At 38.1% G+C, this 16,024-nt stretch overlaps 1 protein-coding gene across 1 annotated transcript in view; it reads left to right on the top strand.

Annotated features, from left to right (window-relative positions):
- Positions 1-12,760, top strand: part of LOC117394325 (uncharacterized) — a 178,398-nt gene extending 165,638 nt beyond the window's left edge. The window contains exons 19-20 of the mRNA XM_059014740.1: positions 5,208-5,349; positions 6,154-12,760. Coding sequence (XP_058870723.1) covers positions 5,208-5,349; positions 6,154-6,227 — 216 coding nt within the window. The 3' untranslated portion in view covers positions 6,228-12,760. The remainder of the gene's footprint in view (positions 1-5,207; positions 5,350-6,153) is intronic.
- The last annotated feature ends 3,264 nt before the right edge of the window (positions 12,761-16,024 follow it).

Genomic DNA, 16,024 nt, shown 5'->3' with positions numbered 1-16,024 from the left:
TCTACACATTTATAGCTTCCTTTCAAATCTTATTTCATAAGCAGTACAATATACCACCACACTATAATCCAGGGGTGTCCAATCATGGTCCTGGAGATATAATTAACTACTTCATGGTCTGGCTGTGTGGTCAAGTGGTTAAAGAAATGGGCTTATAACCACAAGGTCCCCGGTCCATATCCCTCCTCAGCCACTGACTCATTGTGTGACCCTGAGCAAGTCACTTAACCTTCTTGTGCTCTGTCTTTCAGGTGAGACGTAGTTGTAAGTGACTCTGCACTTACAACTACAGCTGATGCATAGTTCATACACCCTAGTCTCTGTAAGTCGCCTTGGATAAAGGCGTCTGCTAAATAAACAAATAATAATAATTGGTCCAATTAAACAATTTAGAACAGGGTTGGAACAAGGACCAGGAGTGGATGTGTTAACTTTGAACAGCCCTGCTATGAAAGATGCTAGGCATCTTTAAGCCCCATCTACCAAGTCAGTGCCTTATCAACGAACCAATATCCTTTTTATGGTGGCCAGCTAGATTTTGTTTAATACTTCATTTTTGTGTCCATCATCATCCAAACTAACAAACTGATAAATTGGTTTTTAACCTGCCTTAACTTTCCAAACTACTTATTGTGCTGAAATATAAGAATAGCATATTCATATTACTCAGTTATTGATTAGGGGCCCTTTTAGCAACATTCGCCAACCCCTAAGGCAATCGCAAAACACTTTTGCGGACAGTTAGCACACCAGAATCAGGCGCACGTGTGGGCAAACAGACTTTGCCCACCTATGTGATTTAGCAACATAACCCAATGTTGCTGCTCAACTCCACGACCCCTGCTGAAGGTATAACCATACCTTTAAATGTGCTCGTACTGTAATTGAGCGAACATTTGGAATCCTCAAAATGTGATTCCGATATTTGGATGTCTCTGGGGGACCCCTACAGTACAATCCTGAGAAGGTTAGCAATGTCATCCTGACTTGCTGTGTTTTACACAACATAGCTCTCCATAATGGATGTTGAACTTACAGAGGAAAGATTACAGGGGTTTGAAGGAAGCAGATGCTGAACTTGAAGCACCAGTGTTGGAGTTTGCAGATGCTGCAAGTGCCAGGCAGGTCAGACAAAGCCTTTTAGACAGGGGTTCACAGGTACGCATGCGGACCAGTAAAAAAATGCAGAATTAGTTATTGTTGTATAAGGCGCAAATGTGTACTGTCAGTATATTTTTTTAAACAGGAAAGCATTTATAACTAGAGTTGCAAGCAACTTTACGGCTTCCAAGCAGTTATCGTGAAATTTAAGCGCATTGGTTGTTATAGATGAAACGTTATCATCACAAATCATTTTGGACACAGCTGACTGTCAATTTTGGCAAAAATATGGGAATCACTGGTTAGATGAGCAATGCTGAAATCTCATTGGCCCACAGCAGCCATGTTTTGTACTTTAGCAACTTCCCTTGAACAACCGTAAAAGATAATCATACTTAGATCATTTATGCTCATTTTGGCTTCAATCAGTACTCTGCATGTTATATAACAACTATCTGCAGTCAATAAGAAATTATGAGAAGTTTTACAGCCAGCTTTAAATTTGACCTTTAGCAGAACTTAACCATACTATATAAACCTATTTATGTATTACACATTACACTACTTGCATTACCTATAGTGCTCATATAAACACACCAGTTTTGTAAAACAACAAAAGTCACTTCTAATAAATTACAAACTTTGCAATTCTGTTCAAGCCACAACAAATCAAAACCAATTTATATCAACACACATCCTATATTAAATAATAAAACATAAACACTTTATATATTACCGTTACAATTGTATTTCATAGAGCAAGCGATTGTGAAGAGTTTTGTGGATACTTTTTGTTACCTAAAATGACCTATATTATTAATTATAAAAGTCAGTCAATCGAAATCGCTCAAGCATACAGGTGGAAAATGTGGACGTGAAATGAGTATGTTTTCATCTGTGGTTTACGTTGAGCTGCTAAACAGCGATTAAATAATTATACACAGTGTTTTAGAGAATATTTATAGTAAAATGTCTGAATGTTTTTTGGGAGGATTCAATGTGAATAGCCGTGCAATCTTCTATACAATTCTATTTGATAGAGCAAGCGAATACTATTGTGTGTGAGCATGTGTGCAGTTGTGTGAAGCCAGCATATCCACGAGGATATTTCCAAGTAAGCAAATAACATTACGCAGTTTTTTTTTCTCTCTTCAAGTGGGTACTATTGAATTGCAACTGAATCGGACCTGATTTAGCTCTAAACACAGCCCAATAAATACAACTTAATATAATTAAAATAAACGGTAGAACGTAACTGACATATTGTCCAAACTTTTCAGTAAATCCAAGATGGCTGCCACACCATGTGACCAAAGGCCGCCATATTGACCACGACACAACATCACATAGTCCTCTACATCTGTGTCAAATTTTGTGCATTTTGGTGCAGCCGATAAGAAGTTATACGCAGTTTTATAGCCAGTTGCGTATGTTGATGATTTTCAAAGTAGCAACTTCCCTTGAACAAGCGTAACAGATGACCATACTGAGATGTTTTATTCCAATTTTTGTTTCAATCGGATAAGCGGTTTCAGAGAAGAAGATGTTTGAATTTTGATGATTTTATATTTATTGAATATCACCGACTATCCCCCATAGGTATCTACTGGTGCACCGAATTTCGTGAGTTTTTGAGCATGTTTTGGCAGAAAAAAAATTAAATAAATAATAATAATAATAATAATAATAATAATAATAATAATAATAATCCTAACAAAAACAATAGGCTTCCCCAGCCTACGGCTTGGAAGCCTAATAAAGGCAGCGACGGTGCTTACGGTTCAAAGGTGAGCTATACTTGCCTAACAAGGAAAGCTCCTGATTACATAATAACTTAATTTTGCTTATAGATTACTTTTTTTATTTCGTAAGTATTCACGTAAGTATTCACTTCTTCCTTCTTTTTTGTTTTGCTTTCAAAATACCCTCCATTCGTTATCGCAGGCGCTGTGGGATATATTCCCTAAATATGATAATACATGAACGTGTCTTAACTATATAACTGGATTTATTAATGAAACTGTGTGTCTCGAGAAACAGGGCAAACTGCTGTGTCTTAAGAAGGGGGCCTCTGGCTTGCAAAACATACTGAACTATGTGACCTACTGATTAGAGGACTGGTGCTTAAACTGGATTAGGCTGAGCAGACAGTTGAATTATATACAGATAATTCACACGTGCAACAACAATCATTTTGACGCAAGGAAGACATAAACTAGCGATGTCCCAGTGGAAAAGGACATTAAAACATCAAAGGACTGGGAGTTTAAAAAGGCAAGATACACAAATGATCTCATGAAAGTGGCTACTCAGCAGAGCGAAAAGACTATAAATATCCAAACAAAACTAAACATTGTGCGCTCCACATCGAATGCTAAACAAGGTGCTGTCACTCTGCTAAGCAAAGCTGCAACTCCGGGACTCTGCCTAAAAACAGAATCAAGACAGGACTCTGCCTGAAAATAGACCCAAGACAAGGAAGCAAGCTGCAAGTGAGTGAATGACCACAAGCAACGAGACTGAGGCCTGGCGGGAGGACTGCCGTAAAACGTACAGAGACTTATCAGACAAACCAGTCTAGGACTTTGTTGCAGCTGTTTGTTGATTCTATCGAGAATTGAAAGCATTGTTGCCAAGTTTGATCCAACGTGAGATTGAAGACTTAGTTGTGAGAGGACACTTCAACAGCGGACCAAAAGTCTAAGCTTCAAGGAACTGTTGAATATAATTCCAGTTGCATTTTCCTTTCATGGGACCAAATTAACTAATTGTAACACATTCACATAGAATCAAACTATTAATTATTTAGTTTGCACGCTTTGTGTGTGAAATAACTTTTAGTGAAACTTGATGAAGTAACTATAAGTAATCTACCTCATATTGTTGTCTTTAAAAATAAACTTGCCATATGCTTAATCTAGATACCATTAATAAGCGGAATGTGATATGTTCTAAGATTGTCTGCACGTTTCTGTCTGAGGCTGTGATTGTATGTGGGCGTGTGTGTGTGAGCAAGCTCCTATGTCACAGCTTGCTTGAGTGCTGCTGGTGTGTGAGGAGACAGGCGGTGTCATATTTCAACTGCCTGCTAGTCAAGTTAAGGCAGTGAGAGTTTTGAATTGTGTTTTGTTCTTAGAGAATTAGAGAATTACTTTCTAACTTTTCTGATTTCTGTCTATTATTTGTGTACATAAAATACTACTATTGATTAAACATTCCTTGTGTCTGCGCGTGAATGTGTGTTCATAGTAAATCCTTGATCTTTGTAACACGTCAATTAAATATTGTTAGTAAGAGAACTAATCAACCCAGATAAACATTAAATGATCAGTTATTGAATTATTGCTACAACACACAGGTCCTCTTAAAGGGAATGTTGAATCCTGGTTGTAACCTTACTCCCTCCACTATGCTTTGATTGGCTGGGCGCATGATTTGCTATTTGATGTGCGTTAGCCCACGCATGAGACCCGACTTCTAAATCACATTTTCGTGCGCTATCGCAGTGCTTCGCAAACGCAGTCATTTTTGCCCAGCGATAGCGGCTGCGCACATATTTGCTAAATAGGGCCCAGGGTGTAAAATAATGAAGATTATTAACATACTGTACACTAGCAGTGTATTTTTTTCTATGTCATAGTTATTCTCTTAATGTTTATATTAGAGTTGTCTAAATACTGTATCCAAAGTAAACCATGCTTGCTGGATATTGACCTAATTTATATTTTAAATAAAAATTAACCTTTAAAAATACCTTACAGCAACAGTAATTGACAAAATGCATCAGTTCTGCTATTGTGTGCATTTTATAATTACTCAGTGCATGATACACTTGATTGGAATTTGAGTGCATGGTTCATTAGTATTGAGGTCGCTGCAGCCCTCAGAAGAAATCAGAAGACATTCTTGAAAAACCAAAGTTTTTTTCTTTTTTTTCTTGCATAATTATCCTGTTTTTGACCTTCCTTCTTAACATATAATATATCTAGTAAATAACTTGATTTCCTGGTACATTTAATGGTTGGTGGCTATGTGGGTTAGATAATTAAATTACATATATTTACCATAAGACAATATTATTGTTTAATGTTGTGTTTCCATTACAGGTAACTGGAGACATCAGTGGAATAAATGTTTTACAGAGGGAAGTCAATGCAGTTCTGCATGAAAACATCAATGAAGCAGACAGTGAGCCAGGACCATCCTCTGCATGTGAACTAAGGGAAAGGAAAAAGAAAGCAGTATGGCGTAAGTATGGTGCCGAGACTGCACCGCAGAGCCGTTCTGTCTGATTTGCATTAAGGCCTTCATTTCATGTACATATTAATCGCAATAAATAGTGAGGTATTAATAGCAATACAGACTTAAGCCATCAATCAATCACACAATGTTGATGCTCAGTTCCACATCATCTACGACTGTGGTCTACGGTATGTAGTCCTAAAAACTGTACCAGTATAGGGATTCAAAATAAGCAGTTTCTGTGGCTAGTTTCATTTTATGTGGTGGTCTCTCTCTCTCTCTCTCTCTCTCTCTCTATATATATATATATATATATATATATATATATATATATATTTTAGACATTTTCAAGAAAATCAAAGATGACATTAATAAAGGGTAATACAAAGGTTTGGTTGAGATTTATGTCCCCTTTATTGAAATCATACTTTTAAAGATAGTTTAGACACTTTTTTTTGTCTAAAATATAAAAGATGTAAAATATCTAGATGCACAATCTGACCCCAAGGAAGTTTTATCCACCCCCTTTACACTACAAATGAATTGACCTTTCACTAAAATTGGTCTTGCCCTGCTTGTGACCTTTTTATCTGTATTGGTTAGTACACCTCACTTGGGGGACCCAGTATTACGATAAAGAGTAATATTGGGCTCACGTTACGCTTGATAATATTCAGGCTGCTTGATTTGTATAATACATCCAAGATCAATGTGATTCTGGGTCCAGGCTTTGGTTTTGTGCACACCCCAAGTTTTGCAATGCAGATATTAAAAGCAAATTTAACTTGTTTGCTTGGACTCCTTTTTTAGGCTCTACTAGAGTTGAGCCAGCAGGAAGAAGTTGTTTGGATTCCATGGCAGTTCCAGCAGTTTCCAAACGCTGACATCTACAGAGAAGGTTCTGACATCCTGGGCAGAAAAAATAAATACATTTCATTCTGTGCTTGGACATCTATTATGAGTGACTGTACTATTCAAAACATACTTAATTGACTATAAATAACATTCTAGTCCTGACAGTACTGTGTCTGAGTTTGGTGGATTCTGAATTTGGTTACACAACATTACTGGCAAGCTGCTTGTTAACACATAACAAGCCTACTTTATGATGCTGCCTTATGTACATGTTGTGAAGAATGTTCATTTTAAAAGATGGCTTTTAACTTTTCATAACTGAGCACCACTCGTGTAAGGACATCGGGAAAGGACACTGGCTGTTTTGGGCCTGCAGTCACAGGTGGCAAAAGGGGTGTTTTTTTGTTTATTGTTTTGTTTTGTTTGTTTTTGTTTTGTTTCAATTCTCATTCAGACAATAACAACGTCTTTGCAAGTGTTCTCTGCGAGTCATAGCACACGACCGGTCTTTGTTGTTTTCACCTGTGTCCGTCACACACCTGTTTCTACTGCCTCCGATTAAGGATTGCTACGGATTCATCTTCCCTGCTAGGGTGTTAATGTGTTGTGTGTTGTGTTATTTTATTACTTAGTTAGTTGTGTATTTTAAATGTGTATAATTCTTCATTTGCTTTTATATGTCTGTTGTGTCTTTTCATGTGCCATTTACCTGATGCTCGATCATATTCCCTTCTGTAAATGTTACTTTATTTGTATTATTTTCTTTTTCTGTTTTTGTGTTTGCCCAGGGACTGCCAATGAAAATTCGCTCATAGCTAAATCTGGGTGCAATACATCTTATAACATGTCAAAGATTAGAAATTGTACTTTATCCCTGTCAAATAAATGTTAATTATATTTCTTTTATTTTCAGAATCTAATTGGTATTTAATAAGCCACACAAAATATTTTAAAGTGAATTATGGAATGAATATACCATACAGTTTATTGTAACATTAGTTTCAAAAGATCTGTAAGGACATCTGTAAGCTTCGGACTATAGTGCCGAACACCCCCAACCGCACTCGGTGTTTATTACACTGAGTCAGTGTCGTTACAGTGTACAATTAATGTTTAGGGGTGTAACTGAGTGAAATCTCCTCTGATACTGACATTACCAACCTACATTTAAAATACAGACTTTGTTATTGTGTGACTAACAGATCTTTGATAGAATATGTTTTAAGCCAAACCCATTAATCAATGAAACATCCCTGTGTGGGGCATTGTTGTTTGAGGTCTGGGTCCAGAGTTGTGCGGGGGTAACGGGTGTTTGTATTGAATATGTGTCTGGTAGCGGGGATCCACTGGGCGGGTGCACACGCTCTATGAACTCTCAGAGTCTCTATAAATATAAATAAAGAACCAAAAAGTAAATAACAAAGTGATTAAATGAAAAATGTTATTTAAAAGCCCTGGGGAAGAAAATATGGCAGGAAAGTACAGCTAAGAAACTTGAAACAGAGTTTATGTTTTTACTTACTTGCTGTGTGCTCTGTGTGTTGGTGGTGCGCTGTTAGGGCGTGGGTGCGCACGGAGTAGTGGGGGTGCACCTAATGTTAGTCTGGAGAAATGGTAATACTGATACTGTGATTGCCTAAAAAAAATTGTACCTATCCGGGACAACAAAATAAGAATGTACTGTATATGCGTAAACAGTATTTTTTGTATTACATGGTTTTAAATCTGTTTTGTAATAGTTTTAGTTCATATGTAATGGTATATTCTGGGGGTGGGGCTAGTAGATTTTGGTATATATATATATATATATATATATATATATATATATATATATATATATATATGTATATACATGAGAGAGAGAGACAGAGACACGTTTGGAAAAAGTACTTATAGCAGTCGCCTGTTATTTTAATTATTCTTTTATTACTATTATTTGTTGTTTTGTTTTATTTCCCTGTACATACCTATAGTTTGTGAACTGATCCCGCCTGTTCCTGTGTGCTTGCTAATAAACAGTCACTTTCGTTTTGAAAAATTCTCTTGCGTCATCGCTTCCTCCCTGCACTGCAACATCTTGTGCACCAGTCGCTCACATGGGGACACCAGCTTTTAATACCAGCGTGTGTAAAATATTCAAATAGCAGTTTTTTTTTCTTTTAGTATAAGACTTACCTTTCCAATAGGTATTGTCTAGTTTTTTAGTAGATGGATACAGTTAATATAATTCTAAAGTATATACAAATACATAAAAAAGAAAAGCAAATGTTATTTTATAGTACAGTCCTGACAGACAACCCAAGATGATCAGCACAGCAGTCCTTCACGTCCCTTTTTTTCCAGCAGAGTTCAGTGCCAACACAGCAGGGGATAAAACAAGGGCTGTCTGTTCACCTCGTCGTCAGCTTGGATGGTGAAAACTTAAACTCAGAGGAACTTAGAGCTTTGCCGGTCACTCTAAGCGCTATCTGAAAGCTGGCTGAAGATATCTTCTTATATTTTAGTTTTAACAGAAATCAAACTGATATTCAGAGGTAATATTTTTCATTAAGAAAAACAACTGCATCACACTCAACTACCGTTATCTCTCCTCTTCTTGTCCTGCCCCATAGCAACCAATACACACTCCTGATTCACTGGTATAGTACTCCCCTGACCTCCCAACTCCCACCTAATAGGCTGTTGTTAACTGTCAGTAAATGTACTGTATTCAAGCCCCAAAAACACACAAGAGTATAGTGCTGCAGATCGGAGCCTCTCATGGCGCCATTTCTAAAATGCCTTAGATCATTTAATAAAATATTGCAGCATTTGTAAAGCATATTATTTTTAATAAAGGCCGTCCTCGTATAATCGGCATTTAAGGGCCGCAGTCATTTTGATCAATTTAAAATAAACGCCGCAGCGCCAAATTGAAGTAATACGGTATAGACATGGTATATTACACAACGTCTCCACAAACTGTCATGTGCTAATGCTTTCCTATCTAACTATCATATCCAGGAAATTCTAAACAGCCACAAACTAGTTCTTTGTGTTGTGTTTAACAGTACATGTTCAAAGCAAGCATTTAACACGTCGGTATCACCTATCTGTGTCAAAAGAGCATAATGCAATTATGAGTTTGAGGCCGTTTACATTTAGTACAGGTTAACAATTTTATTTTTTTACAAGATTGTTGAGAAAGCTGTTATAGAAAATACTGAATGGTGGGGAACATTAAATATGTTTTATATTACAGCAATTAATTACCCAATAAACAATGTAAATTAATTATTCAATTTGGAAATTAACTAGGGTCATTAGGTCTTCCTTGCTGCCCCAACGAGATGAAAAATGAAGATTCTAAAAGTCACTAATCAGAAGCAGTGATAAAATATCAATATTGGGCTCACATTAAGCTGGGTAATATTCAGGCTGCTTGATTTGTATTGAATATGTGTCTGGTGGCTGGAGCTAGCTATAATGAACTAGCCTACAAATCACAGCTTAATGGGAATCTACTTATACATATTGCTTAATTAAAGGTTGTGAGCTTATTAACATGTGTCTACGACACTAAGCATTGGGGATGTAATCTGTGCAAATAGAACTAGGTTGTAAAGGTTTTATAGATTGCCTATCATATTAAACTCATACTGTAGCTTAATTCCATGTCATTTTCATTGAGGATGCTTCATTTTATTGATGTTCAATTACCACCAAACTTCTTTAGTAGGAACCCTTTGGGATTTCCAAGTATCATGCTTATTATCCTATGCTTTCAGTTTTAAAATTTCCCTTTCAGTGTATAACAAGTTCCAGGGAATATTCAACGTATTCGATTACATTTACAACTAGTTGTATTTGAAACCACTGATCCACTATGTTTCACATATTTCAGGACGTTTCTGATGCTGTTGGTGAGTTTGAATCATTTCAAAGTTTTTAACAGAAGCATTATTATTGCTTTTACATCCTTGTATGGTCTCATTTACAGTTGTGGTTTTGTTTTCTGCTTGGATGTGTAGGTTGACGCTCTAGGCAGGCAATACCATCTTAATGATATAAGTTCTGCCACCCTTTATTAACCTGTATTAATCCTACTGGAGTTTTCCCCCGGTGTGATTTTTTGACCCACTTAGTAATACTATAGATTATTCCAACAGTGCCTCATATTTGGAGATTCTAGATTTTTAAATAAAGTACATTTGTTATCTATTAATGAGCTGTTTTCTAGTTATGTTGTGTAACCAAATTCAGAATCCACCAAACTCATTACTGCATACAATGAAAAACAGCATTAGCAAGGTCTTCCGGAAGTGCGAGATCAGCCATTTTCAAATGATATTTTGACATACTACCTACCGTATGTGAATTTATAAAAAATAAAAATAACAGCCTACACACCTGCTACAACTTATCATATTAATGTCCTCCTGTAATTACCAGTGCACAACTGAAATGAAGGGGAGTCACAAAAACATTACCTTCTGCTGTAATAATCATGGTGGTGGTAACCAACATTTATATCATACTACTGCCTACATATTAATAACAATAGTAATAATAACATATTTGGCATATAACGGCAATAATTAATGAAAAAATGATATGTGAAAACATCACAGTTTCAGCAATAATTGCATCAATAACTTAAACCTAATGAGAACTCTATTATTTTATATATTGCACTGAGTGGGGATCTTTAGCTGATTTAGTAGTTTGATCTTATCTTGAAGTACCATCGCTCTAACATAAAGAAACGGTCATACATATGGTCCAAAGTATGCGTTAGTCTTTGAACATTCTAATGCAAACTTCTGTGTTGATAAATCACATAGTTTCTGTTTGAATGTGCGTACGCATGGTTCAGAAGGGAATACATGCACAACCACAAATGATAAATAGAGGCCCAGCAATGTTAATATTACTCTAAAAAAGTAATATACTGCTTATTCCCATTTAATAAGGTATAGGTATAATATGTTTAATACGTGTATATATGTTATATTAGTTTTGACAACAATAATAATGATAATACTGTAGCGACCTGTGGAACTGCTGAGGGTGCTGCGCCCTGAAAGGACACTTTCTGTTGTTAGCGTTTGTCTGAAGCAGGTGCATGTATTGTTTGGGACGGGACCATGCCAGCGTTAAGTTAGGTAAGCAAGGTGTGTGTGGGTGTGTGTGGAGGAGTGGAAGTCAGTGAGGGTGATGTGCTGCAGTGATTGGAGGAGAGCAGGTTGGGGGGAGGGTGAAGTGCCGCTGGGCGGTATAAGAACGGGAGCAAGATTAGAGGAGGAGAGAGAGCTGTGAGCGAGTAGTACTGAGAGAGAACGAGAGTGAGAGTGAACCAAAAAGAAGCTGCGTAGAATCCAGTGAGAATCAGTGAGTGAGAGGGCCGAGATAGGAGAGACCGAAGCAATAGTAACCAGAGAAAAGAGGGCTTTGTTGTTTTTGGTGTGGTCTCAGCCCATAGAGACTGAATGTGCAGAGAAAATAAAAAGCGGACAATCCGTTTGCACCTGCTTTTTTTAAAATAAAGAAAAGAAAAGCGAAGGAGACCCAGTGTCACCACAATACTATTAATAATAACAAAATTATAATCTAAACAAACAACATGTAATGATATATGGACTTTTTACTGTTGATTCAAAATAGCATACTTTTTAAATTGAGCTTTAAATTTACACAGAATTCTTAATCATTTAGCAGTGGTTTCAGACCCAGATTAACACTAATCTTGGACTACCTTATCTCAGCTAACAATAGGTAGTCAAAGATGAGTGCTAATCAGGGTATGTGAAACCTAAATGTGATTACCTTTCAGTATTACATTTTAAGAATTAATAGTCTACTGTAATAAGTTATTCAAAAAACATAATGCTTTCTGTAACTAGTTTATTTAACAGCACTGGGTATCAATATTGACATATACTATGCAATATTTGTGCCGACAAATTTTTCTAGCTAACCAAAGAACTGCTAGTGGCCGCATTTTTAACTTTACAAGAAGTTTCAAGTTTCAAATTCAAGTTTACAGTTTCAGGTTTCAAATATTTGCTTCCAAATGACAAACAGTATTTGTAACCATTTACATTTCCTGCCAGCCAGTATGTTCTAAAAGGCAGTTAGTTTTCTCATTTATATTTGCTGATTTAGGTAAAAGCAAAGCTTTTTATAGTGCTTTAATTTGCAAGCCACTGAAATAAGCTCAAACATTGCAAGCCATATAAGGATGATGCTACTTCCAGAAAAATGAACGCATGGACACATTTTATTCAGAGCTCATAGTGTACAGGTATTTAAATTGACCATCCTCAAACCAATATACTGCAGGATTCATTTATGTACCTAACTCGATTCCTGTGTATGAACATGGGTTATCAAAACAAAGGGGACTCTTAAAAATTGAGTTTAGACACTGGGTAAAGTCATTCTTGCTTGATCACTCAGTGCAAGAATTGTAAAGCATCTACCTAGCTTAAAGTATTAACATATGTCTAACCCTACTAACCTTTCTGTTATGTATATTTTGGTTTCACCTAAATGAACTCTATTCATGAAAGCATGAATTCAGTATATTAAACAAATCTCTTCATTTAATACAGTTGATACTGATTCATAAAACAACAGGTGGAAAACTGGTCGTTTTCGACGTGTGTTTGTGTTTGAGAAATAAGGTCAGTCAGATCTAATTGATATCAGCCTAGTAAATGGAATAATAGGTCATTGGTTTACATAATGATTTCCATTACACGAGAGTAGATGTTAAAACTTCATGCTGATTTGAACTCGGCTCTCGCCAAGATAAGCACCAACTAAGACGTAGCTTTACAGTAAACTAATGTGATCCATATGTGTCTCCCTCCATTTACGTTTCCTTCCATATGATGATGTAGGTATCCTTCTGTCTGGTGTTAATGGCTGAAGTGTAATGCTGGCTCCAGGGATCAGCTTATTTTGCCTCCCTGGCGCATCAGCACACACAACGGCTGCGATGCTAGCTCCGGGGATCAACCAAAGTGCGGCCTCCCCAGCGCATCAGCATGACAACCGTCTGGATTGAGCTAAGTAGGGTACATCTCTGGGGTTTTCAAGTGGGCACCTTCCATCCTCAGTGTTTCGTCGACTAGCCCACGACACCTCAAGAGGGCTCGACGGTGATTCTGGCGTCCCAGCATCACCCCCCTCCGTCCCCCACTCAACTCAGCCCAGCTTACTTACCTGTCCCCAGCCAGAATCTTTCCGTCTCAACCACAGCCAGTTGCTGCTCCTCTCTGCTGCTTCAGATAAGTTCTTCACTGTGCGACGCAACTCTTGGCAACTGAATCCGACGTCTCTGAGAAACCGGGTTGTAGAGTGTGCCACAAATCCTCGACAACCCACTTCCACTGGGTAAACCCGAACTCTCCATCCTCGCTGTTCCGCTTCAGTGGCTAGTTGAGCATACCGCAGTTTCTTCCTCTCATACGCCTCATCTACAGCATCCTCCCATGGCACTGTTAACTCTACCAGGTGAACAAGGCGTGCTGATCCAGACCACAAGACAATATCTGGTCGAAGGTTAGTGGTGGCAATCTCAGGTGCAAAAATAAGCCGTTGACCAACATCTGCCAGCATATTCCAGTCTCTAGCAGCTTCCAGTTGTCCTGGGCGAGGATTGGTTTTAACACCTTTTCTTGGTGGTTGCTCTCCTGGGCGGAGGAATGTTGTCTTTTGTGTGTAATGTTTTGATGGAACAGGTGGCAACTTATTGGTCATGTTACGCTTGTCTTCCAATGCTAAGGCCAAACATCGCAGCACCTGGTCATGGCGCCAAGTAAACCGACCTTGGCTAAGAGCCACCTTACATCCTGTCAAAATGTGCCTTAATGTTGCAGGTGATGAACACAAAGGACATGAGGGATCCTCTCCTACCCAGAGGTTTAGGTTCTGTGGTGATGGGAGAACATCATATGTTGACCTGATGAGGAAACTGATCCTGCTCTGTTCCATTGACCATAGGTCTTGCCAGCCAATCTTGCGTTGTTCCACACTCTCCCATCTCATCCATTCTCCCTGTTTGGCCTGGGAAATGGCCTTTATACACCTCATCCTCTCCTCCTGCTTTTGCACCTCGTTGACTACCAGCTTCCTCCTTTGAGCTGGGGCCGCCTTGTGCCATGTAGGAGGAGTTGAACTGAAACCAAGACCCCCTCTTCCATGCTGAACTTGCCCCATGATATCACCAATTCGAAGGGCAGCCTTTGCATCTTCCACAGCTTTCTTTGCCGCCCACTTTCTTCCAGTTTTCAACACAGGTGCTGCCTCCCTTACGCATTTATCGCGTGACTCTACTAATGTCATTTCCAGTCTGACCTTGGCGCACTTAAACTCCTCGGTTAGAGCAGAGACTGGTAGCTGCAGTATTCCTTTACCATAAAGTCCCACTCTGCTGAGGCAGCGTGGAACTCCCAGCCATTTCCTGATGTATGAACTGATTAAAGCTTCCAGCTTCTCTACTGTTGTCAAAGAAACCTCGTACACAGTCAGTGGCCACAGCAACCTCGGCAGTAGACCAAACTGAAAGCACCAGAGTTTTAGTTTACCTGGTAGAGCGCAGCTGTCTATGCTCTTCAACCCTTCCACTGCTTGTTGTCTAACTTCTCCCACACGAACTGTGTCCTTTAGATCCCCGTCGTACCATCTCCCAAGACTCTTCACTGGCTTCTCAGACACTGTTGGTATTGCCTCACCATTAATGAAGAATGTTTTATCTACTACTTTGCCTTTAATTATAGAGATGCTCCTTGATTTAGTGGGCTTGAATTGCATTCGTGCCCATTCAATGTTATTGGTTAATTTGCCCAATAATCGATTAGTGCAGGCTACTGTTGTAGTCATGGTTGTCATGTCATCCATGTATGCTCGAATTGGTGGTAGTCGCATTCCAGAAGCCAAGCGCTCTCCTCCTACTACCCATTTTGATGCCCTAATGATTACTTCCATTGCCATGGTAAAAGCCAGTGGAGAAATGGTGCATCCTGCCATTATTCCAACCTCTAGGCATTGCCATGTAGTGCTGAATTCTGAAGTTGAAAAACTGAATTGCAAATCTCCAAAATAGGCTTTCACTAAATTTGTTATTGTCATCGGTACACTGAAAAAATCAAATGCTGCCCAAAGTAGTTCATGTGGCACTGAACCATATGCATTAGCCAAATCCAGGAATGTCACATGGAGCTCCTTCCTCTCCTTTTTAGCTGATTGAATTTGTTGCCAGATCACATAAATAAAAATGTTAACATTTACATCCAAGTTAACAGTTAACATATTTAATGTATTAATTTAATCTTAATACAAATGCCCCTCCATGATGGACAAGTACATGGATGAACCTACTGGACTGTTCCATGTTGAAATCTTACCCATTTTGCACTTCCATTAGCTGGATAGGTCTCGAACATGTAGCTATAGCAAACATGTATTTTCATTTTAAAACCAACTCTTTGTACTACACTAAGTTCTCAGTTTGTTTACCTTGCCTACCAGGAAGTCTGTTGCTGCTTTACTTCCATGGTAGTTTCATCTCAGCAGTGTCACCTTCTGGATCAACGCATGCTACTGTCAGAAAGCATGTCTGTAAATTAGTCTAAAAGTATGGCTTGCAAACAGATGTCCTTAACCTAGTGTAGTACCAATATCATGTTTTAAAATGAAAATACATGTTTGCTAAAACATGTTTCTCAAAACTGCACATTTGAGACCTAGATAATGAATGAATGTGCATGATGTATAGAACTATTATCTTAGCTGCAATTACTTTAAGGTTTTTTACTTACTAGTATAAAGATAATATGGT

Source organism: Acipenser ruthenus, chromosome 3, assembly GCF_902713425.1.
Source record: "Acipenser ruthenus chromosome 3, fAciRut3.2 maternal haplotype, whole genome shotgun sequence".
NCBI lineage: Eukaryota > Metazoa > Chordata > Actinopteri > Acipenseriformes > Acipenseridae > Acipenser > Acipenser ruthenus.
This window is presented reverse-complemented; position numbering and strand designations above follow the sequence as displayed.